This window comes from Verruconis gallopava (assembly GCF_000836295.1).
Source record: "Verruconis gallopava strain CBS 43764 unplaced genomic scaffold supercont1.5, whole genome shotgun sequence".
Classification (NCBI taxonomy): Eukaryota; Fungi; Ascomycota; class Dothideomycetes; order Venturiales; family Sympoventuriaceae; genus Verruconis; species Verruconis gallopava.
Window position 1 is genome coordinate 974018 of NW_015622141.1, and position 23099 is coordinate 997116.

The 23099-nt window shown below is 55.2% G+C and overlaps 6 protein-coding genes across 6 annotated transcripts; 3 read left to right on the forward strand and 3 right to left on the reverse strand.

The window, feature by feature from the left end:
- The first annotated feature begins 365 nt into the window (after positions 1-365).
- PV09_02262 (uncharacterized protein) lies at positions 366-5545 on the forward strand. Its single transcript, XM_016355274.1, has 2 exons — positions 366-914; positions 963-5545. The coding sequence occupies exons 1-2, from the start codon at positions 603-605 to the stop codon at positions 5412-5414; spliced, it is 4764 nt and encodes a 1587-aa protein (XP_016217290.1). The 5' UTR covers positions 366-602; the 3' UTR covers positions 5415-5545.
- On the reverse strand, positions 5502-6678 carry PV09_02263 (uncharacterized protein). Its single transcript, XM_016355275.1, has 2 exons — positions 6036-6678; positions 5502-5978 (listed from the first exon to the last, which is right to left on the reverse strand). Exons 1-2 carry the CDS (start codon positions 6473-6475, stop codon positions 5771-5773), a joined length of 648 nt encoding a protein of 215 aa, XP_016217291.1. The 5' UTR covers positions 6476-6678; the 3' UTR covers positions 5502-5770.
- On the reverse strand, positions 6656-8295 carry PV09_02264 (uncharacterized protein; the record flags this gene model as incomplete). The annotated part of the gene is made up of 1 exon (XM_016355276.1): positions 6656-8295. One exon carries the CDS (start codon positions 8293-8295, stop codon positions 7015-7017), a length of 1281 nt encoding a protein of 426 aa, XP_016217292.1. The 3' UTR covers positions 6656-7014.
- Positions 8296-8690: 395 nt separating this feature from the next.
- Positions 8691-12620, reverse strand: PV09_02265 (uncharacterized protein; the record flags this gene model as incomplete). Its single annotated transcript, XM_016355277.1, has 4 exons — positions 8691-8757; positions 8814-9966; positions 10023-12510; positions 12579-12620. 4 exons carry the CDS (start codon positions 12618-12620, stop codon positions 8691-8693), a joined length of 3750 nt encoding a protein of 1249 aa, XP_016217293.1.
- Positions 12621-13140: 520 nt separating this feature from the next.
- PV09_02266 (uncharacterized protein) lies at positions 13141-14917 on the forward strand. Its single transcript, XM_016355278.1, has 4 exons — positions 13141-13252; positions 13308-13351; positions 13519-13756; positions 13850-14917. Exons 1-4 carry the CDS (start codon positions 13248-13250, stop codon positions 13932-13934), a joined length of 372 nt encoding a protein of 123 aa, XP_016217294.1. The 5' UTR covers positions 13141-13247; the 3' UTR covers positions 13935-14917.
- An 812-nt stretch (positions 14918-15729) lies between these two features.
- PV09_02267 (uncharacterized protein) lies at positions 15730-23081 on the forward strand. The gene is made up of 3 exons (XM_016355279.1): positions 15730-16888; positions 17175-20143; positions 20485-23081. Exons 1-3 carry the CDS (start codon positions 16022-16024, stop codon positions 22679-22681), a joined length of 6033 nt encoding a protein of 2010 aa, XP_016217295.1. The 5' UTR covers positions 15730-16021; the 3' UTR covers positions 22682-23081.
- Positions 23082-23099: the final 18 nt, after the last annotated feature.

Below are 23099 nucleotides of genomic sequence, written 5' to 3' on the forward strand. Positions count from 1 at the left end.
GCACCATAGTTACAGTCACCGTGGTGCTGGCGGGTCGAGTGACTGCAACGCCCAACGGCGCTCAATTTTCTTTCCCATGTTCCCTGCAGCGGAACACGGGGAGACTGATACGAGACGATGCTGATCTTTGCACAATTGCCGGGGCTAAGAACATGCGATAACTGAGAGCTTGCGCGGGCCCCGGCATCGCTATTGAGCCGACATGCGTCTGAAGTGGTTGCCTCATCCGGCTAGCGACGGCAGAGCAGGCACCGCTGCGTCCTCACCGCAAATCACAGGCGAGCTTGCGCGGTGTCGATTTCTGAGACGCCTGCCTTGATGGTGCTTGAATATCTCCTTCGTCCCCGCCGTTGCATTACTAATATCCTGTTCTCCAACATCTTTTTCTCTCTCTCTCTCTCCCCAGGCCCCCTTCTCGCCGCTGGAATGCCCGTTGATCCTGTCGTTTGAGCGCAAAGCCGGAGAGAGAGAGATCCAAGAAGAACTCGCAGTGCCATTTGCACAGGGCCGACCGCGCTAAATCATTCCGTCCGTCTGGCACGGCTGAAGCCCTCCTGGAAGCCTCGTAGACGTGTCTGCCAAACCTTGGTCTTCCGGCAACGATGGACGTTCCATGGCCTTTGTTCCTGCATAGCATCGCCTTGGCGATCGTGCTCTTCCTTTTCGGCCCTTCTCTATGGCGATTTGTTTCGCTGCGCAGGTCTGGGCTTTCGAAAAAGCTGTCTGACTACCAGTACCACGACAAGGATGGCATTGCCACGGAAGAGACGCAGAACGCATATTCTATCAAGCTGCAAAATGTTCTGGCTACCTTCCTTTCGCTTGCCGGTTTTGGTCTCTCTCTGGCAGCTGCCGTCCGCGGGACGGTGGCCGACGAGAATTTGATCAGCGTGTGGCTTCACTTTGGACTATGGGTGAGCAGTTGTTTGTCATGCCAGACCAGCCGTTACTAAGGTTTATAGGTTCTTGTCCTGGTTCAGCATCTCCTCGTTCTAAACGAGCACCAGCCGGTGCTCGTTTACTCGATCGCGTTAACTGAAGGGCTTTCATGCCTAGTGATCATTTTGTTAAATGCAGGAATTGTCTATCTAACCGCCGTGGGGCTCATGGAGCAGACAAGCAACTACCCACTGTTCCCAGCAGCCGGAATTGCCGTTGCGGTCTGCGACTTTATTGTCTGCTTCAGCTATCCTAGGCGACCGCATGTCACCTTCGAAGGCCAGCCAGTCGACGCCGCTTCTTCTGTTTCGGCGCTCGATCGATATACCTATTCGTGGCCAGGCCCGCTTCTAGCTGCTGCCAAACGTCTAAAGGATCTGGAATACAGCGACATCCCTGTTTTAGGAGCCGAAGATCGAACCAGTGAGTTAACCGCAACCTTCAAAGAGAACCTCGGGCGGACGCACAGCATGTTGAAGTCTGTTCTCTTATCACATCTGTCAACATTCTTGTGGCAACACATCTACACCGTTGTCGACGCCATGTTAATGGTTGCACCGCAATTTGTGATGTACCAACTTTTGCGGCTGCTCGAGCAACGTGACGCAGGTGCGGATATTGCAGCTGCAGCAAGGTTTTGGGTAGTTGCGTTGGGCGTTGCCATCCTTGCGGGTGCATTCACGAACAACCAGATGTGGTTCCTATGCTATCGACTGAACTTTGCGGTCCGGGCTCAGCTGGGGGGCATGATCTTTGATAAATCTACACGGAGAAAAGACGTAAAAGGCGTGGTTGCTAACAAAGGCAACAATGTTGACATTGATGTGGAGCAAGCCGACGCGGGTGAGCCACAGGCTCAGCTTGAGCGAGCTGACGAGCCTAGCCCCGAGGACGTAGAAGATCAGCTGAAAAAGACAAGACAAGGTGTCGTAAATCTCATTGGGGTAGACGCAAAGCGTGTGTCAGATTTCAGCACTGTCTGCAACATGTTTCTCGGCGCTCTTTGCCGGCTTGCGTTCTCATTCGGCATCCTGGGAAAGCTTCTAGGTTGGAAGCCTTTGGTTGCGGGTATCCTTGTTCAGCTCTGCACATTGCCTGTCAATATATACTTTTCAAAGAAGTACACGAAGGGACAAAACGTACTTATGGAGCAAAGGGACAAGATTCTTGCAGCTGTCAACGAGATGCTAGGTGGTATTCGCCAGATCAAGTTCGCAGCTTTGGAACAACAATGGCAGGATAGGATTCTGAAGGTTCGAAATGACCAGCTTGCTGCGCAATGGGCTTGCTTGCTTTACGACACGGTTCTGGTCTGTCTCTGGCTCACAGGTCCGGTCCTCCTCTCTGCCACCACCATTGGAGTGTATGCCATGATTCACGGCGGTCTCCCGCCATCGGTAGCTTTCACAACAATCTCAATTCTCGGTCAAATCGAGGGCACCCTTGCCTGGCTTCCAGAGCTGACCACGAATATGCTTGATGCTTATGTGAGTCTCAAGCGTATCGGCGAATATCTGGATGGACCAGAAAAGGAGGAAATTGTTGAGCCCGCAGATCATGTAGCTTTCAAGGATGCCACAATCTCCTGGCCTTCTGATGGCGACGTTGAGGATGTTTTTACACTCCGAAACATCAACCTTGACTTTCCCAACGGCGAGCTCAGCGTTGTCAGCGGTCGTACCGGCACGGGCAAAAGTCTTCTGCTTGCAGCGATACTAGGCGAAGTCGAACTGCTCTCAGGGAAAATAACGGCACCGAAAGCCCCCCCGATAGAAGAACGCCATGATGAGAAGGCCAATCGCGCGAATTGGCTGCTTCCTGGAGTTAAGGCGTACGTGAGCCAGCAGCCGTGGCTTGAAAATGCAACGTTCAAAGATAACATTCTCTTCGGATTACCCTTTGACGAGCAGCGGTATAAGCAGGTGATCTCAGTCTGCGCCCTTGAGCAAGATTTGAAAATCATGACAGACGGCGATTCAACCGAAATTGGTGCCAACGGTATTAATTTGTCTGGCGGCCAGAAATGGCGTGTTACACTTGCAAGAGCTTTGTATTCGCGAGCTACAATTCTGGTGTTAGACGACATCTTTAGCGCGGTTGATGCCCATGTTGGGAAACATATCTTCGAAAATGCCCTGACTGGTGATATCTGCAAAGGACGAACGAGAATACTGGTCACCCATCACGTCAGCCTCTGCCTACCAGCAACAAAATATGAAGTGCGTCTGGGAGATGGTACCGTCGAATTCGCAGGCTTCGTGACTGATCTAGAGCGGAGAGGAATCCTGGAAACAATCGTCGATGAACCTGAAGAAGATGCCGTGGATGAGATAACGGCGGAAGATAGGCTGGAGGTGATCCAACGAACACGCACGCGTAGCAGTACGGCCAAGAGACCACATAGGCAGTCCTTTGCAAATGGCACAGCCAATGGAAACAAGCGCGCGCTCTCTCACTCAAGCGTCAAAAGCGACATTATTGATGATGGCTCCAATGCGGTAGAGGCGAAGGCAGCACCGAAGAAATTTGTCGAGGAAGAAAAGAAGGAAACTGGATGGGTCAAGCTGTCCGTGTACAAGGCATATCTTGACGCTTGCGGTGGTGTCCCTTTTTGGATCGTGGTCGCTATCGGATTCGGAGGTTATGAGGCCTTGCTTCTTGGTCGATCGTGGGTCTTACGTTTATGGACTGAAACATACGAAAGCGAAAGCCACATCCTCAAAAACTGGTACAGTACATCAAACACATTTGTTGTTCAGGGCACTTCAGCTAGGTTCGACCTTGTCAGTGAACCTCGCTACGAGAAAACACTCTCTTACTGGCTCGCGTTGTATTTCGGATTCGCCGCCGCCATCATCGTCGAAGGAACGTTGCGCTATCTTTGGGTGTTTTATGGTTCCATCAAAGCAAGCCGTAAGCTCTTCCAGGATCTGACCTACGCTGTTCTCCGGGCACCCTTACGATGGCTCGATACCATGCCAGTTGGACGAATTCTGAACCGCTTCTCCGCAGATTTCAACCAGGTCGACTCGGCTCAAGCTTATAATTTTGCCTTCTGCCTATATAATTTGATGGTTGTCCTGGGTATTATCATCGCCGGTATTATCGTCTCACCCGTCATTATCCTTTGTGCTATCGTCCTCCTGACGATATGTGGACGGTATGCGCTTTACTATCTCATCGCAGCGCGACAGCTCAAGCGCCTTGAGTCAACCGCGAAGTCTCCAGTCTTCGAAGTCTTCTCGACAGCGCTCGCAGGTATTGGTACCATTCGTGCGTTCGACAGGCAGAGAGCATACATTACAAATATGTATTCAAGGCTCGATACCCACGCGAGAATGCTGTATTACATGTGGCTGGCCAATCGATGGTTGTCCTGGAGACTAAACTGCATCGGTGCTATGTTTGCCTTCCTCGTTGCCGCACTAGTCATCAGCTTGAAAGGCATGGATGCTGCACTCTCCGGCTTTGCCCTAGGTTTTGCGCTGCAATACACAGAAGCAGTAACATGGCTGCTGAGAAATTTTGCTGGAGTAGAGATGAACATGAACTCAACAGAGCGCATTCTTGAATACTCTGGCATCACGATCGAGAAGCAGGACGGCGCAGACGCCCCAGCTGCATGGCCAACAGAAGGCCGACTGGAAGTTCAAGAACTGGTTGTTGGATATGCTGATGATCTGCCTCCGGTACTTAAAGGGCTGTCCTTCAGTGTAAATCGTAACGAACGCGTAGGCGTAGTTGGTCGAACAGGTGCAGGCAAGTCAAGTTTGACGCTCGCTCTATTCCGCTTCCTCGAGGCACGATCAGGGAGTGTTGTCATCGACGGAATCGATATTTCTAAAATAAAACTGCATGACTTAAGAAGTAGACTTGCGATCATTCCGCAAGATCCAGTACTGTTCAGCGGCACCGTTCGATCCAACCTTGATCCCTTCGATCAACACACCGATCAGGAGCTACGCGATGCACTAGAGCGAGTCCATCTAGTCTCCTCGGCCAAAACGTCTGGTACAGCGACGCCGGCGAATCCAGCTCCAGATGCCGAAGGTGTGACTGACTGGGCGAAGAACACAAACCCGTTCACTTCTTTGAGCTCTCCCATTTCTGAAGGCGGTCTGAACCTGTCGCAGGGACAACGGCAGCTGCTCTGCTTGGCGCGCGCTATTGTGTCGAGACCCAAGATCATGATTTTGGACGAGGCGACTTCGGCAGTTGACAAGCACACTGACGCTCTGATTCAACGAAGTATCCGAGAAGAGTTCCAAGACGCCACATTGATTGTTATCGCCCATCGTCTTAGCACGATTGCAGACTTTGACCGAATCCTGGTGATGGATCAAGGTAAGGTGGCCGAATATGATACTCCAGCGGCATTGATCCAGATTCCAGATGGAGTGTTCAGGGGCATGGTGGAAAGCAGCGGTGAGAAAGAGATGCTCCATCAAGTCATTCTTGGTGCCGAAGAAGAATAAGAATATAGAATTGTATTGATTTTTATTGTACATTTTGACAAGGCGCAACCGGACGGAGTCCAAAAAAAAAGGGGATATAAAATGTTTCTTAGATGTTAGATACAATTAATTCGAGATACAATATTTCTGGGCAAAGCACCTCTCATGTCTCATTCGAGTCGTACCTTGTTTTTCCCCCTCACGCTTATTTTTTTTTTCCCATCTGCCCTTTTTTTTGTCTCTCTTCGTCCACAATCGCCGATCTGTCATGAAAGAAACTCAAACACAGTACAAGTTCTTTCGCCTTTCCACCTTTGAGAAGTCAGACGTGATTCAGCGAACAACAGGTCCAAAGCAAAAAGGCCACGCGGGTCAAGTCATGGTGACGCAACATCGTTCGCGCCCTTTCCTTCGTCTCCGATTTTTAACCTCTTGTTCTTCCTCTCCTCCTTTCTCTCCGTCTCGAGTTCCCTCGCCCGTTCCGGCGGACTGTCCTCAATCAGCTCACTGGTCTTGTCCATGCCCGTCCACTTGGGAAGCCCGTCTGGGACGTCCATAACGCGCTGACTATAGAACATGTGACACCTGAACCCCGATGGTTAGCCAGTCGACTCCTCTCGTTCGTCTTCGGGGCGCTCTTACCGCGGCCTGAAGCTCAGCTTGCTGTCATCATCCGGGAAGTGGATCAAGGAAGGGAAGAGCAAGATCATGTTTCGCCCTTCGTCCATGATGGGACTGTGGCAGTAAGAGCATCGGACCTTGCACGGCAGCTTGTGCTCGATGCTTTTCTCCGAAGGGTCGTACCACTCAAGGTTGTGATGTCCATTCTTGAAGTTGATGTCTTCCTTGTGAAAGATGGCAGCCCACTGAAAGGGCGCGGCGTGCTGCGTTTGGCAAGTCGTGCAGTGACACAGCTTGCTGTCGAGAGGTTCCTTGCGGCTCAGCTGATACTGGACTTTACCGCAATGGCAGCTTGCTTCGTATACTGCCTCGAAGTCGTCCTGATGGATGCTGTAGGGCGGACGTTCTTTCCACTCGTTCAGGCCGTGTGTGGTCTGCTGCTTGGTCGCGTCTTGACTCATTACGGCGCTCGAGATCAAAGACGAGATTCTCACCCTCTACCGTAAGCGGGGGGCCCGTTTAGATGCAGCAAGGTCGGGACGAAATCTGACCGAGATAGATTCAACATGGAGTGACTACTGTGACAAAGAGAGCTGAAGGGCTCTAATCGTCGAGAAACGTGCGAGCCGTTCGCTACTTATGCGCTGCTAAATACAAAACATCCGTTGCCCAGCTTGTGCGCTGCTTACTGCTCTCATGCAACTGTCAAGGTCATGATGACGTCTAACAATCGAGGCGTCAAGCACTCGCCAGGGACGTTGATGAAGCTGATGCGAAACTGACGCGCCAATTTCGGTGATCGTAGAACCCACGTCGCGATTCGCGCTTTTTACTGTCGCGTGCATGTTGTTGAAGTTGGTGACGACGAATGGTCACTTGCATCGACCAGATCTTGCTGGCCAACACTCACTCAAGCATGGCATAGAGGGAACACACTATGCGGATTCACCGTGCCTGTTCAAATCGACTGGCTCGGTTGTGTATATCTGGGGCCAATGACTTAAGTTACGTCTCGAAAATAGGCCGCGACCTGTTTCATAGCCGCGTCGATTCCCTGATACCTGTACACGGCCACGGCAACATCGTCCTCCGCAATCTCTCCCCTCGCTTTGTCACTGTCCGACTGAACACATCCGACCTGTCTCGAGTACCTTGCAACGAACTCGGCCCTGGGCTTCCTGTAGTCCGAAAACTGCTTCAGAACGCACGAGAGATGCGGACCTGGGTCGCGGGCACACCTCAGCAGATAGCAGAGTGCCTCCGCATCCTCGATGGCGATGTTGCAACCTTGGCCGGCGTGCGGCGTCGCTGCATGCGCTGCGTCCCCGATAAGGACTGCCTTGCCGACGGTCCAGGTGGGCAAAGGGTCAAGGTCGCGTACACGCCATGCATCGATCGGGCCGTGCGAAAACAGGCGGCACACGGCGTCGGTGAACCGACCTTCAAATTCGTCGACGACCCTCTGCGGGGCGACGCCTCTGAGTACCGCGGCGTTGTGCGCGTCGAACTCGACGCCGAGCTCTTTCTCGTCCGCGTACCCGACGACCTGCAGCTCGGCGGTGGACTTGTGGTACAGCAGGACGTGCTGACGGGAGCCTAGCCGGGCGTCGCCCTGGAAGCTGGCCAGGCCCGTCCGCGCCTCCGGCGCCGCCATGAAGGCCAGACTGGGTTCGCCGCCGAGCGCGGACACGGGCACGGGCGCGACGAAGGCGAGCAGGCCGTGCTTGACGGGCGGCGGCGCGGGCGAGCCCAGCGCCCGCATCATGCTCGTCCGAACCAGGGACCCGACCCCGTCTGCGCCGACGATCACGTCGCCGCGGAACTCCGCGCCGTCCTGCGTCGTCACGGCCCCCGCGCGGACGTCGACGCGGACGACGGTCGCCCCAGCCACGATGCGGGCAGGCTCGCCCGCGAACCGCCTCGACGTGGCGAGCTTCAGGAGCTCGCTCAGCACGTTCGCCTTCCTCGCCACGACACACGCAGCTCTCTTCTCGCCGCCTCCTTGGGCGCTGGAGCCGGAACCGTCCAAGGTGTCCACGTCTTCGTTCTGGTTGGTGCGGAGCCACAGGTGCGTCATCGGCACCGCATCCAGGGCGTCGACGTCGAACCCCACATTTTGAAGCAAGCCGAGTGCGTTGGACGCGATGCACACGCCGTAGTCGTCGGTGCGGAAGTCGAGCTCCCCGCGCTCCAAAACCGTCACTTGATGGTGCGCGCGCAAGTAGCCAGCCGCAGCGAGACCGGCGACGCCCCCACCGCAGACGATGATCGTAAGAGGCATGTTTCTCGCGTTGGACGTGGAAAAAAACCTTTTTTACGCAGGCCAGCGATGAACGCAAAAGGTCGCAAGACATGATACGTTAGCGTCGTAAGCATCGGGCTCAGATGTCTTTCTTTCGTCTGTCAAGCCTCATTGGCGGTCAACAAGGCGTTAATTTACAGCCTGATCACCAGCACGCACGTGTGGCGAACAACCAAACTATGCTCTGCGAAACAGCTAAAACAATTCTCTGTTCGTCCATCTGCCAGCTAGCTTTATCATGTTTTCGTTATGCCACTCGCTTTGGAATTAGAAACGCCTCCTCGCTAAAATGCGTACACAGTAGACCACGAAACGTGAGACACCTTGCCTGTCCCCTTTTCGTTTCATCCCATGCTCAGTTCACCCAGCATGCTTTATTTTTTCAGCAGGCGCTCGGCTTCTTTCTTCGAAAGTCCGAGGACTGAGACGAGATAGTCGAGTCTTGAATCAGTCAGCACCCAAAGCATGTCAGCCTGAAGACCGTGGGAAATACTCACTTAATGTCCTGGGCAATCCTCTGTCGGACATCTTCGAACCTTTCCTCACACTTTTGCCTTACAGCACCCTGTCTTCTTCGATCTATAGTCTTGACTCGTATCCTGAACTGTCCGCTGACAGGTCTATGGTCGCTAACGCGTACTTCATGCCTGCGATACTCCGTTTGCTTGATTCGACCTATGCCCCTGTACAAAAGTCGATCGCACCAAGCCGGAGATCTCCTTTTCTCGCTTGTATCGTAATTGTCGGTGCCCACGTCGTATTTGTACGTTGGTGGGAACGTCAGCTCCTTTTCTTGGAAGGCGCGGAGGCGGAAGCCTGGGTTCCGCTTGCGCGACAGCAGCAGCTGGTCTTTCTCCAGAAGCCTCTGCAGGTTGCCGGCCTGAATCTCGCGAATGACTATGTCACGACTCATGGCATCGATGCGGTAGTTGAGGTCGCCGTTCAGGATGCATATCTCGTGATCGAGAATCATCGAGCCGTCGCCCCCGCTGACGAAGACATCAAACTGGGCTTGAGGGTCCGGCAGCGGTCGCAAGACTGCAGCCTCCATGATGGCCGCGATGTCGTTGTTGCGATGGTGCGTTTGCTTCTGACCCGCTGCCAGGTGACAGTTGATGAAACAGACGGAGCTGTCGTCGATCAAAAAACGCACGAGAAGGGCGCCTTTGTTCCCGTATCGCCCTTTCATCCCAAGCTTGACTTCCGCACCGCTGACGTCGGAAATGCTGGAGCGTAGAGAGCTCTTGACGAAGACGCACGTAAACAGGCCGACCAAGTCAGCGGAATGAAGCAGAGTGTACGCTTCACGAGACGGCATGTACATGTCGAGGCACTGCGATAGGTGGTCTCGCCATGCTCGGTACTGCTTCGCCATGTGTTCCCTCTCTGAGCTGTCCTTCTTCTTACTGCTCTTGAACAGATTCTTCGCCGTGACCTTCTTGTCCTCAAGGTCCACGAGTTCCTGAAACCCGAATACCACAAAGTCAGGCGGCTCTTTCGGTCCACGCAGCAGATCTCTGAAGAAATTGCTGTCTTGCTCGTCGTGTTTGAGGTGCATCGGTTTCGAGGCACCGGCATTCCAGGTCATGACCAGGGCCGACAACTCCCGGAAGTCGCAATATTCCATGTCGTGGTTTTGCATGTCCTGCTCTGCATCCGAAGTTAGCGTCCGCCTGACCACCTGCCTTTACTTGCTGCACACTTACCGAGCCAGTCCTGCTCAAGCATCCCATCCCATATCTGCAATTTGTTGTCCGTACCAAGGGAGGCCACCTGTAATCGATCTAGTTTCCAGATGCTGGTGCGATCCACGACAACGCCGGCAATGGTGTCTTTGTGCGCCCTCCAATCTTTCAAGACCTTCCACGGCTGAGAGGTCGTGTCGTACACGTATATCATGCCGGTGTTGAAGCCAGCCCAAAGGCGATCGCCAACTCCCGCAAGACAGCTGATCTTGTACAAGCTTATGTTGACCATGCCGGCAAAAGAATAGTCTTTCAAATTGTACATTGTAACCTTGCCGTCTGCGTGACCAAAGTAGATTACGTCTGTTCGACTGCTGATGATGGCTGCCGCAGTGACGTCTCCCACGTTGGCCTGCACAAGCGGCTTGCTGAGGATCGGATTCGCCTTCCTGGTCGTCTTGTCAGGCTGATAGACCATGAGCTCGCGACCGAAAGCAACCCAGAGCTGATATCCGACAGTGATGGAATACGTCGCGCCGTTTGGAAGACGTATCGTGTGTGGGGAGAGCTCCAAACTTGGCAGACCGTCATCTCCCGGAGGCCAGATGCACAGGGTGCCCTGCTCGTCCAGCGTCCACATTTCCGAGCCGTGGCGGTGGATGCGTGTGATTTTTGACAGGTGCGCGCGCGATTTGAACGCCGTAGAGCTTTCTGACGGAATGTCAATCTCGTGCAAGTCGCCCTCGTTCGTGCCCAGCCAAATCCGCTTGCCCTCGTCGTCTACGTCGGTAGCAGGCTTGAAGGCTATCGCCGTGACCTTGATCGTTTCTCCATGAACGAGACTCATGATGAGTTCACCTGTGAGTAAGTTCCACACCTTGGTGATGTATCCGGACGTGCAGATGTACTCCCCGCAGACTGCCAGAAGTTTCGTCTCGTACTTGGTCTGGATGGTCTGGGCAAACTTTCGGAAGCGAGGGGGCCTGCGGTTCGTCTGAGACGAGTCGGGATAATCGGTTAGAGTCGCACCATGCATTGTGGGCAGTTCCGAATCTTCTTCCTCAGAGTCATCGACGGAATCCGCGACCTTGGCCATTCGTGACGTCGTTTCGGGCCTTCGATAGTCAGATGACGGCCGTGAGGCTGGTATTTGGCTGTGATTTGCACCCGACGTGCTGCCGCCATGATTGGACGCGGGTATCTGCGCTCGTCTAGGAGGCGGCTGAAATCTCGCATTGGCGTCTGCAAACATCGACCTTGCCGTTGAGAGCGTATCCATAGACGCTCTCCCAGGACTCTCTGAAATTTGACCGTAAAACGGCCGTGTAGATTGAACATCCATCGACTTGCGGATCGGAGGATCGGAAGGAGGGGGAGGCGGCAGACGTCGCCTCGGTGGCGATGACTTCCCGGCTTGCATGGCTTGGTTGTCGTGACGAGCAGGCAGAGATGGCCGATCTTCAGGCAAGTCTGGCGATTCTCGCCCGGAGGTACGAACCGGCCGATTTGTCAGCCTGACGGATTCTGTCCATGCTGACGACTTGGGAGGTGGAGCGGCCATATCTCGCCTGTTGGCGAATTTGAGCTTGTCCGTCCAGTTCTGATCCGAGATGGCGGACGGAGGTTCGACTGGCGAGCCTCTGCTGTCCTGTTTCACACGTGCGCCAGAAAAATAGCCATCCTGGATGCCAATGCCGGTATTCACACGCGGCTTGCTATGGTTCGGTATACGTGGAGGGCTGGGACTAGCGTGCGGGCTTTCGTGCTCGCTAGGCGGTGTGCTGAACGGCGAAATGCTTTCGTTGCCTTTATCCGAAACAGCGCTGGGCGCCAGAGAGTCAGACACCTTCCTGGTCTCCTGCTGCGCCGGCTTGCCGAACGATTTCGGTTTCCCAGCCCGGTTGACCGGAGGCGGTATGTGCGGCTGCGGGGACGCTCTGCGGGGAGGTTCGTGATCAGGGGACGAGGACTTCTGAGGATCCCCTGCCGGCGTGCGGGAAGGCGAGGCATCCAGTGGAGGAAAATGATGCGTATCAAGGGCGGGTGTCGGGGTTCTACTCGGAATCTTGAACGGCCTCGCGAGTCCGCTGGTGGGTGAGCCTGAGCGTGACGAGGGTGTCTTTTTCAGCGACTCCTTCGAGGCCTGAGCGGATAAGAAGGGGCTGCGCGATACGGAGTAGGGTTTCGGAGGCGAGCTGGGCGAGTCGACCGTGACGAGAGGCGGCGAGCGAGGAGGTGAGAGAGGGCCCATAGACAGTGGACGCAACTTGGGCGTGCCCGAACGGGAGTGAGGACCGCTCTTGTCCGCGTCCGATTGCAGATGCTGAGCAGCCGCGAAGCCATGGTTTGTCCGTGGTATGTCAAGCGACGCACCTCTGCTGTACGACTCGGCCGCATGCACGCTCAGCGTCGCGGGTTTGCTTGGTCCGAGGGCAGGCGAAGGTTGCGGCGGGTGTGGTTTCGACTTGATCATATTCTCGAAGTGGTTTCGCAGTGAGGACACGGGTTTCTGTAAGACACAGTCAACATGACGTCTACAATGGGAGCGCTTGGGTGTGAAGAGCCACTGCTACGTACGAGGGACGAGTTGTCCTGGCTCTCTCCGTTTTGACCCTCCATGGTCACGCTCAACTGTGTGGTGACCCCGAAGCGTGTCCTGTACGTGTTCTACGTCTTGTGCTACCGCCGTAACCCATGCGGCGTCTCATTGATATGTCACTAGCTCTTCCCACTGTCGGCGCCCGCGCCCATAAAGTCCATGGGGCGAGAGTATGCAAATCCGCTTGATGCTCCCCATTCAGCAGCCAGGGACACCGGGGGCGATCTTGTTTCCCGGGGGGAAAGGGGCTCACTGAATCTCTCTTCTTAAAACGCGTGGCAGTGCAGTTGAGGTGTTTGGTCGGTCAGGTGGAGCTGGCAGAAACGCTTCTCACAGGGACGACCTTGGATGGAGGGGTGGAAGGGGGTTTGAAGAGAGTCGAGGCTGGTGCTGGGCAGGAGAAGGCGAATATGGATTCTATGGACACCTTGAAGACGGGTGGTGGTGGGTCATGACTAAGAACAAGGTATTTTTGTTGCTTTCGCGGTCTTGTTGTGCCTGAAGCTGACGGGATTCGCAAGCTGGGCGATCTGCGGTTGCGCCCTGCTAAAAGTTGCCGACACAAAGCGGAAACACTTTTCTCTAGAAACGACGCTCAAACTTTACCCACTACGCTGCCACGAACATCTCTCCTTTGGAACATCACCATGTGGTATGTGAGCAGCTGAGAACTACCATTTCACTTGTCATACTAAACCTGACCCTAGCAAACATATTCTCAACGCACAAGTTGCGATCCGCTCTGCGTGCTGTACGTCGTTTTCTGTTTTTTTTTTATTCCCCACCAGACGCCTAGACAGACAATCGGATGCTCAACACGCGTCATACACCCTGCTTGGGACTCTCCCTTTCGGCCCCCTCCGGATACCTTCCTCTGCATCAGAGAGATTTGTAAGCACGTCTAACACTGAGGGCTAGGTAAGAAATGGTTTGACTGCGCAGAATGCCATCAGGAGACGGAAGACCACCCTCTTCTGAAGCGCAACGAGATGGTGTTTGCGTGCAAAAAGTGCAAGAAGTGCTTTAGGAAGGACGCTTCGGAGTTTGAGGAGTCGGATGAGTACTGTCCACACTGTGACAACCATTTTGTGATCGACGCGGTGACTCCGCAGGCGCGGCTCGAGGTGGAAGGGGAAGATGTGCGCATCGATTCGAGGTAGACCATGTCCTTTGCATCCTACATTCGCTTCGACCCTTTCCAAATCATGCACGAGACGACCTCAGGACTCTGCCTTACTGACGGAATCAGGATGCTCAAAGACGACCGCATGCGGCAGGACAAGCCCAAGACGATCTGGGATCTCGCCGACGCCACGGACACGAAGCTGGGCTGAGGGCCATGGGGCTCGTCGAACATGGGACGAGCAGAACAGAAGGTCTCTGGAGGGAGCCGAGATGCCAAGTGAATATGACGATTTGTTAAATGAGCTACATAGCATGATACCCCACGAATTGAGCGACTCTTACGTCTGTGTAGACAGGCTACCGCGTGTCTTTTCCAACGAGCTCGAGGGAGAACGATGCAGACTGAGGAGCGGACGTGATTGCGCAGAGTGGTCGGTTGTAGACGTGCACAGGGGGACGTAGGCACTCAGCAGTATGCACATCAGTGTCAGCAGCAGCCTGGACATGTTTCTCTGTGTACATGAAAAGGGCGCGTGCTACACACTGCCTCAAAGGGGTTGGCTTCCGGAACCAGATCGGACGACAACTGGACGTAAAAGGCAAAGATCAAAAGGCGCGAGATGGTTTTTTTTCTCGTGTCCAGACGCAGAAGAGGGACGCTCTCCGGACGGTGGAGAGGGTACCATAAGCAAATAATTCCTCAAATGTCTGACATTTGCTTGGTTTGGTGACGGAGTGCTTTGCAGCGCGCACACGTGGGCAGATGTGGAAATACAGATTTGCACGTACGTATGTATACACATGTACAAATATGCAGACACGCATATATATGTGTGCGTGTGCGTGTGCGTGTGCGTGTGTGCGTGTATGTGTGTGTGTGAGTGTGTATGTAGTGAGCGTGCATGCATGAATGCGTGCCTTTCTTCAGGTGTACATTCTCTTGTGTACAACCCGCCCGTGTACGGGTACGAACGGGCACGTGTTCTTCGGAATCACGTAAGTCAGGCGTCGTCGGCGACCTGTTCCTGTGTACGTAATTTTGCTTCGACGAGCCAATGGTGGGTGCGAGCCAGCAATGGCTGGAGGCCTCCTAAAGATTTGGCTTGGCTGCCCTGAGCCACAGCACGACACGGTCGCATTGTTCGAAGTCCAGAGACAGCACTCGCAAGGGACGGTCGAATTCTTGTTTCGATTTTTCTGTTTTTCTTTTTCTTTTTTTTCTTTTTTTCATTTCCAGTCTTGATTTTCGTCTTGTGCATGAAGAACAACATCAATGCCGCCCGAGTGGTTGCGCGGCTGGTTGCGTGGGCACGCAGGTGTGGGGTGAGGAGAGGTGGGGAGGAGGGAAAAGGAAAAAGGGAAAGGAAGTTCGTTAGTTCATTCCCTCTCGAGGGGGAGACGGATCGAGTAGCCGGAAAAGGTGTTGCACACTCATCCACGCACGGCAACCGAACACATCATAATGATAGCGCCATGATAGGGACAGCGTGCAGAGAAGCGATGGAGCGGAGGTGGCAGACTGCAAAGCGCAAGGCTGCAGGGAGGTAGGTCACGGCGTTGGATCGCGTGGCCGAGCAGCAGTACGGCGGCGGGGCGGCGACGGGACGCGACCGACGACAGGTGCGACGAGGGCGAGGGCGAGGGCGAGGGCGACTGCGACGGGCACGGAACGGTAGGCGCGGTGGTGCAGCGCACTGCAGGCGCAGCGGTCGGGCGCGGCGTGGAGGGCGTGGTGCAGCCCGCCAGCAGCGCGCAGCAGCCTCACAGGCCAAGGCTGAGAAGGCAGAGACGGGCGCGCACCGGGCGCACGACAAATCACGGACGGCCATTGGCCCGGGCCCTCGAGCCAGCTGATCGCACGCAGCGCTCGCGGGAAAAATTTCGCAACGCTCTGCTGGCCGCGCGGGCCCGGCCCTGATTGGCTGTTCCCCGCCAAGCCCGGCCACAGTCGAGGCTGGACTTGGGTGCGACTTTTGCCAGCGCAAGGCTCTGCTCTTGCTTCTGCTCTCCTCTCGCTCAGTCCGTTATTCTCACCTTCCTCCTCCTCCTCCTCCACCACCGCCGCCGCCGCCATCGATATCCACTCTCATCTCTCTCCATCGCCCGCTGCGGACCACATCCGCCGCTCTCTCCTGCCCGTCCCCTGTCTCCTCTCTTCTCTTCCCCTGCCTTCTCTCCCCCCCTCCCCCTCGGGCCTTCCCTTATCTTTTTTCCCTCGCCGCGCTGCCGCTTTGTGTTGAACCATGTTCCGTCTGGCCGCCTTCAGCGCCATTCCCCGCAGGCTTGCTGCGTAGACATGAACTCGTCCACCAGAAAGCGCCAGCGTGCATCCACTGACCACAAAGGCCACAGTCTGCGCAAGCGATCCAAAAAGTCCTTCCGCGAGCCTGACTCGGACGACGCTCAGGCCTGGTACAGCGTCTCGTGCATTGTCGACGAACGCCGACGGCCAGGCAAGCCTCCTGAGTACAAGGTCCGCTGGGATCCAGACCCGACCACGGGCGAAGGCTATCCTGATTCTTGGGAGCCCGAGCAGTATCTTACCGCCGACTTGCTGGACGAGTGGAGGCAGAACTCCAAAAAGTCAGGTGACCAGGCCGTCGCCCGCGAGCCGCACAGCCAGGCGCCCTTTGTGCCCGACAACAGCTCGCTCGACTCCGCCGCATCGCCTCCACCCGAGCCTGCTTCTGCCGCCGTCGCTCGGAAAAGAGCCCAGCCGCGGTCGCGCGCCTTGCGCTCGCTCTCGCCCGTTCTCGCCCACTCGGCTCCCTCTTCATCTTCATCGCCGAGCCGGTCCACCCCACCCCATCAAGCGCGCGTGGCCACTTCGACAGGGTCTACGGCCGAAGCCGTTCGCGGTGCCGAAAGCGGACTCAACGACCAGGACGCCACCGCCGGCCTCGTCGTTGTCACAAACCCGCCGCATTTCTTCCGCCACGACTACCTGGCTGGCCTGTCTCAGCAGGCGGCGCTCCAAGAAACACGCCAGCCTTGGCCGACCTCGCACGGGGACCAGAGCCGACCCACCCCGGAATCTCAGCCTTCCGTTCAGCCTGCCAACGCTCGTCTTGTCATTCCTGATTCACAGAGCCAGGACACCGCAGAAGACAACTACACCAGTCCCACACAACACTCTATAGACAGTGCAGACCTGCGCCAGCACGTAAGACGATTTCTTCCCCCCCCCCCCCCCCCCTCCCCTTTTCTTTTTCTTTCCATTTTTATTTTCTCAGACGATCCCTTGGTTCTGTATTTTTTTTCTTTCTTACAATTTTTCGTTTCCCTCTGTCGGGGGATCCCAACACCTTGCGTCCCCGTCATGTCCTGACACTTTTGACACTTGTTCTGCACATCATCGGACTGCCTGCAACGAGGCTTCGCGACCGTCCTTAAGAGTGGATCGCATCTTGTGCAGCTCACCCCCAGGAGCTAATTCGTTTTGACCGTAGTCCTCGCCCCTCGATTTGCTCTCCCCAACTCGTCGCACCCAAAAGCCTTTCGCACCAGTCTCGGAGCCTGATCACGTCGAGTCCACGTCGCCCACGCCGGAGTTCTACCCTCACAGCTTGCGCAGCGCGACGACAAGTCCCGTCAAGACGTCGAATCGGCCTGCTCGACAAACTGCGTCTCCTGCACGAAGCCAAAGTCGTGCCGTCTCGCCTCTTGACAGCTCAAAACCCTTGATTGGGCCCGCCAGCCTCCGCTCCGCGAGCAAGACTCCATCCAGGACGATCCAGGTCGCAGCATCTTCAGCTAAACCATCCCCTCTGCGACTATCTCGTGTCCCATCACCCAGTCAAGAACAGCAGGGCGTCCCGGCATCTCATCAGGACGTTTTCCAATCTTGGGGACAGTCCCCAGATCAAGCCCCGGTTTCGGCTCGTGTCCTCGCAGCCTTCGATCAATCTGCGCATCTTGGTGCGGCAGAGAGCGGCGGTTTGTCCAGCTCCTCGATTCCAGAGCCACCTTCTCAAGATCCTGAGACGCTGGCCTCGAATCAACCACCTCAACCTGGCCCTTTAACTATGCCCGGGACACGTCGTTCCGCGCGAAGCACCGTCATGTCCAACGTAGACTCGACGTCTACTTCCCATTCTGGTACCCCGAGCCTGCGAAGTGCTCGAGGCAGAGGCTCGAAATCGGTCGGCCCCGGACGGAAAAAGGGCCTCACATCGAACCCTTCCGCTGACGAGGACGCGAGAGAAGTTGACGCTTCAGATCGTGAGTCTGAAACAGACGAGAAGGCTGAGACAGGTCTCAACAGCAGCACTGAGTCTGTAGTGGACGGAGAGTTGCAATCTCAAACGATACCGGCCGAGCAGCAGAATCTGGAGCCGGTCATGGATCATGATGCCCAAGGCAATTCGCGACTGGCTGCACGCATACCCGGAGATGCGGATGACGAACCTACCACCACCGGCGACATGACGGCGCCGGCAGCGGGTCTAGAACCCCGCGTGGACGACACCGCAGACGACTCCGACACGGAATCCGGCGAGAGCAACGAAGCAGGCCCTCCGTTGGGACGGATGGAATTCATCGTGCCGTTGCCCTTCGCTGGACAAGCGCGAGACCAATACCGAAAGACAATCAAGTATAATGAGGACTTGATAGAGAAGTTCACGGGCCGAAAGTGGACCGACTCTCCGTCCACGCTCTTGGACGCGCAGTCTTTTGTCTGCACAATGCGGGACATCACGACACACATCGATCTGACGAACGAAACGACCGTGTCTCAGACCGACATCGAACCCTCGGACGTGATCGAGTGGGACCGATCAGTCAGCACAAAATTCAAGCTTCTGTACTACCTATTGACCAACCTCAGAGAATCTCAGATGCACGTTGTCATCATCACCCGTCCGGGCAGAGCACTCGACATCGTGGAAAATTTTCTGAAAGGCATGGCTATATCGTATCGGCGACTGGGCGCCTCCCCTGCAGATAACGACTCTCGGTCGCAGAAGCTGTTGGAGGTTACAATTATGTCTTCCGATGCTGCCGAGCAAGAAGGTGCATTTTCTGCACTAGCAGCTGTGTCGCCGGCGCGCCTGGTCGTTGCCTTCGATCCCCTTTCTGACGAGCTAAAACGATGTATCCAGCCGATGCGACAAGATTCAATGCATCCCGAGCGTTTGTCGCCCCTTATTTCTTTGGCAGTGATCAACACAATCGATCACATCGATCACAGCGTTGCTCCGATGTTCAAAGGTCCCCAAAGGCTCCGAATCATGGTCAACTGCTTGACGAAGCTGAGGAAAGAAGCTGGAAGAGACGACATCGGCCTACCGTCTATCGAAGAGGCCGCGCAAGAGATTGCTCAGTTTGTCTTGACGAGTCGTGCCGAGCACGAGTGGCCCATCCCCTCAATTGGCCCACTCACGAACAACGACGCATGGGACCTATCGCAAGGCTTGATCTCCATGAAGTCTGGCACATCCAGCGATTCGGAGAAATCTGGGAAGGTCAAGGCGGCCGCGAAGAAAGCCGCCAAACGTCCGCTTGAGCGAATCCGGGACGAAGAAGAAGCCGAGGCTAACAAGAAGATGAGGATGACGCCTCAACCCGAAGAAGACGGCTCGGAAACACGCACAAGCGAGTCAACGGCACCACAGTCCTCGGAAACGCAGAAGAATCTCACCGAGGAGATCAACGCGATACAGGAGCTGCTCAAGGCGACGGAAATCCAACTGAAGATATCAACAGAGTCGTCTGAAAAGCGCATCCAAGCGTTAGAGGGTGACCTGGGCGAACTGCAGTTCCGTTTCGAGGAACAGACGTCCGAGAAACGAGCTCTTGCCCAACAGCTGTCGGAAACCAAGGCCAAGCTGGACACAGCCGTCAGACAGCGCGAATCACGAGACGCGACCATCGACAAACTCAAAGAAGAGAACCGTTCGTTGAAAATGCAACTCAGCGAGGCTCACAATGCACTGCAAGCCTCCCAGATTCCCGAAATTGCAGACATGGAGAGGTTGCGCCACGAAAAGGAACAAGCCGAGATCGCTAAAAAACGTGCCGAAAAGGCTGCTGAGCATGTAGAGTCGACCATAGGCTATGTACGCCAACAGCTTGACGAAGCACGTTCACGGGCAATAGAGCTTCAAGAGCAGAATCGTGAATACGAGACTCGTATCGCACTGCTGGAGCGGCAAGTCAACGGAGAAATCTCAAAGGCTCGACAGCTGTTCCTCGACGAGCGGTCGAGGAGTGAATCCGCAGAGAACCTGCGGCTGCGGCAAGAGAATCGCAATCTGCAGCAGCTCCTGCAGCGTAAGGAGGAAGAACTCAAGAGCCGAAGATCAGGCATGGGAACGCGAGCAGGAAGTGTTCCACGCAGTCCTCGTGTAGGCCCTCCCAGCCGCGCTGGTAGTCCCATACCAGACCGGAGGATCGGGGCTTTGAAGAACAACATGATGTGAGTGGCATTTGCAATTTGGCCATGAAGGGACAGCACTCAGGAAGTGGTGGGCGGCGCGGGTATGTGATTTGTCTGAACTACCTTAACAGGGTTGGTGATGGTGATTTTCGAGACTCTGGCTCTGCCCAGACAATCAGAATTGTGCATCAAAGTTTTCTCCGACCGCGCACCCACTTCTTTGCGACCGAAAGAAAAAAAAAGAAAAAGAAAGAAAGAAAAAGAATCCTTTCTCTCGTAGCGTGCTGATTCCCTCTTGAGTGGTCCTGACTATGTGCACAATGCAAAGAATCAAGTTCAAAGTATCGTCTTTTACTGCAATCGAGACTGACGGGTTTTAGGCAAGGCCGTAGGCAATCTAAACCGAAGCAACAGCAACAACATGACGATTCGTCTGACGGATCCAAAGCCGCCGGAAGCTCCACGCCCATCATCGCGGAGCCAAAACCACGTTCTGGACGTCCTATCGAGATGAAGGCGTTGGAATCAAAACAGGTTGACGTGAAAGGGCAGGATGCAAAAACAGCCGAACAGGCGGCTCCGGTTCCGCGACCAGCGGATATCCGAACTTCTGTCAACAACTCCAGGCCTTTTCCGTGCGTCTTTGCCCAGTACAATTGTGGCTCTGCGTTCACATCTAAAAACGAGTGGAAGCGCCACATCAGCACTAAACACATCCAGCTCGGCTTTTGGAGGTGCGACATGTGTCCACCCTCTCCGGGCATCGACCATCCTGTGTACAACGACTTCAACCGAAAGGATTTGTTTACGCAGCATCTTCGCCGGATGCACGCCATGAACGCCCCGCAGACGCTGCAAGATGGTGGGGCACAGTCGCCTCAGCCGCCTGGTGCAGGCCCATCTTCGAACCCTCCAAATCTCACCGAGGAACAGATAACGGAGATCCAGAAACGATGCTACCGTCAGCTGCGTGCACCTCCAGACGTCTCCAGCTGCGTCTTCTGCCAACGTACTTTCTCAGGTCCAAACAGCTGGGAAGAGCGACTCGAACATGTTGGAGGACACCTAGAACGCGACCGCAAGAATGGAACGGCGTGCTTGGATGTCTCGTCCTGGAGACCCGATCCTCAGTTGCGAGATTATCTTGTCACTGAGGGTCTAGTCGAGATCGATCCTCGTGGCGGCTATCGTATAGGCGACGGCAAACCCAAGCGGCCCTTGGATATTGAAGGCTTCGCTGGACAGGCACCGACGGCCCAGCTTACGCCTCGTGCAAATCTCACGCATGAAGCGCACTCTGCATCATCCGTCATTGGAAAAGATGGTGCTCCCATGGATGTGGACGATTCGGAAGGTTCCAGTGGAAAGCAAAGGCGTCGTGGTCGTCCACCTAAGCGACCGTCGGATGCAATGGAGGTCGACGGCCCTCCGGCAAGCACGCCGTCAGCTCAACAGCCAGCAAATAGCCAACCATTGCGGAGCCCTCCAGCGAACCAGCAGTATGGATCGCAGCCTTCAGGGCAGTCTGTGCAGCATCCACCGCAGACAACCGTGCATTCCGCGCCTTCCCCAGGTCACATCAGTCATCAGCTGCCTCCGGGTCAAGGTCCTCATGGTCCGCATGCGACACATTCAGGACATCCCGGTCCTATGGGACATCCAACACAATCCTCGTTCCATAACCAACCTCACCCGTCGCAGAGTCCACGTGATAGTGGGCCAACTCCTTATACGGGTCAGATCGGTCCGCCTGTGTCCCCGCGACAGTACCAACTACCGCCCGCAAACTTACAAAACATGTACAAGTTCGAGCACGGATCTTTCACCAAGTTTCCTGGCACCTCGACCCAGCAATGGCCTCCGATTGCAAGACCTACTGCAGACTATGCCCCTCCAGGGCTATCGGCTCGCGCACCTGGGCAGCCACAGCTAGCACCCAAACCGGCACCCGATCCGGTACAGGAAATCATGTCCAGGATATACGCCAACGCGCCGCAGCTTGCGCCCAAGCCCTTGGTCAACGTTCCGACTCCAGAAACTGGCCGCGACCCGATTTCGCCGCGTCCACCGTCGCAGGGCGGACCTCCGCCGCAGCAGTTCCATTCCGGCTTCCGGCCCATTAACGAGAGTCAGCGTCCTGCCGGGCCGATCCCGGTCGCGCCGAAGCCCTCACAACCCCCACAGGAAGGAGGACGACAGCTAGCACCAAAGCCTGTGCCTCCCCCTATGGGCGCTCATTACACGTCATACCCAAGGGAGTCGCCTCATTCGCAGCTCGCACCGCAGCAGCACGTATCTCAGCACCACTCTCAACATCTTTCCGCGTCGGCCTCCGATCCTCCGCCACCCCACACTCCAGGGCCTCAACCACAGCACCAATATCAGCACGGTTCGGGGCATCAATTAGCCCCCGCACCTTCTCCTATCTCGACGCAGCCTCAGTCACTCCCACCTCCAACGCAGGCGCACAGCTCTCCTCCACCCACGACGCCTAAGCAAACTGTTGGTGGTCCGGACTTGGATGACGGCCAACGTAGCGCAAGAGGGCGAAGTTTTCGCGATGTTGTAATGTCATAGATATCCCTGCATGGATTGAACAAGAAGGACATCGACACCTTTTTTTTTTACTTCTCTTTTATCTTGTACATTGGACGAGAGCCAAGCATGTGAGGATGCAGGATGCGAGGATCATCGTGTGATTTCGGCTAGGTCCTCATTCCATGGCATATAAAGAAAAAATTTTTTTGGCAGTGTAGTATCAAACATTGGAGCCTTTCTTGCATGCATCAGCGTGGATGGTGATCTACTTGTCATTTCTCACTCACATCGGCCGGCTTATTGACGGGGAGCAATTGGTGGCAGGTGTTCGATGAGTATTGATGCAGCATTTTTAGCGGAATTTTTTTTCCTGTGTGTTCATATACACATTCTCAAGTTTGACTACTCATGAAAGAAATCATTGACGTTCATGTTTATATGTCTCCACGATTGCCAT

Excerpts from the sequence above, each read along its gene's own strand:
- PV09_02267 (XM_016355279.1), top strand. The coding sequence starts at position 16,022 with ATGAACTCGTCCACCAGAAAGCGCCAGCGTGCATCCACTGACCACAAA. Across the intron at positions 16,889-17,174 it reads GTGCAGACCTGCGCCAGCAC|TCCTCGCCCCTCGATTTGCT; the intron begins GTAAGACGATTT and ends TTTTGACCGTAG. Across the intron at positions 20,144-20,484 it reads GCTTTGAAGAACAACATGAT|GCAAGGCCGTAGGCAATCTA; the intron begins GTGAGTGGCATT and ends GACGGGTTTTAG.
- PV09_02266 (XM_016355278.1), top strand. Across the intron at positions 13,352-13,518 it reads TGCGATCCGCTCTGCGTGCT|GTAAGAAATGGTTTGACTGC; the intron begins GTACGTCGTTTT and ends ACTGAGGGCTAG. Across the intron at positions 13,757-13,849 it reads GATGTGCGCATCGATTCGAG|GATGCTCAAAGACGACCGCA; the intron begins GTAGACCATGTC and ends TGACGGAATCAG.
- PV09_02263 (XM_016355275.1), bottom strand. The coding sequence starts at position 6,475 with ATGAGTCAAGACGCGACCAAGCAGCAGACCACACACGGCCTGAACGAG. Across the intron at positions 5,979-6,035 it reads AAGCTGAGCTTCAGGCCGCG|GTGTCACATGTTCTATAGTC; the intron begins GTAAGAGCGCCC and ends ATCGGGGTTCAG.
- PV09_02262 (XM_016355274.1), top strand. The coding sequence starts at position 603 with ATGGACGTTCCATGGCCTTTGTTCCTGCATAGCATCGCCTTGGCGATC. Across the intron at positions 915-962 it reads GGCTTCACTTTGGACTATGG|GTTCTTGTCCTGGTTCAGCA; the intron begins GTGAGCAGTTGT and ends TAAGGTTTATAG.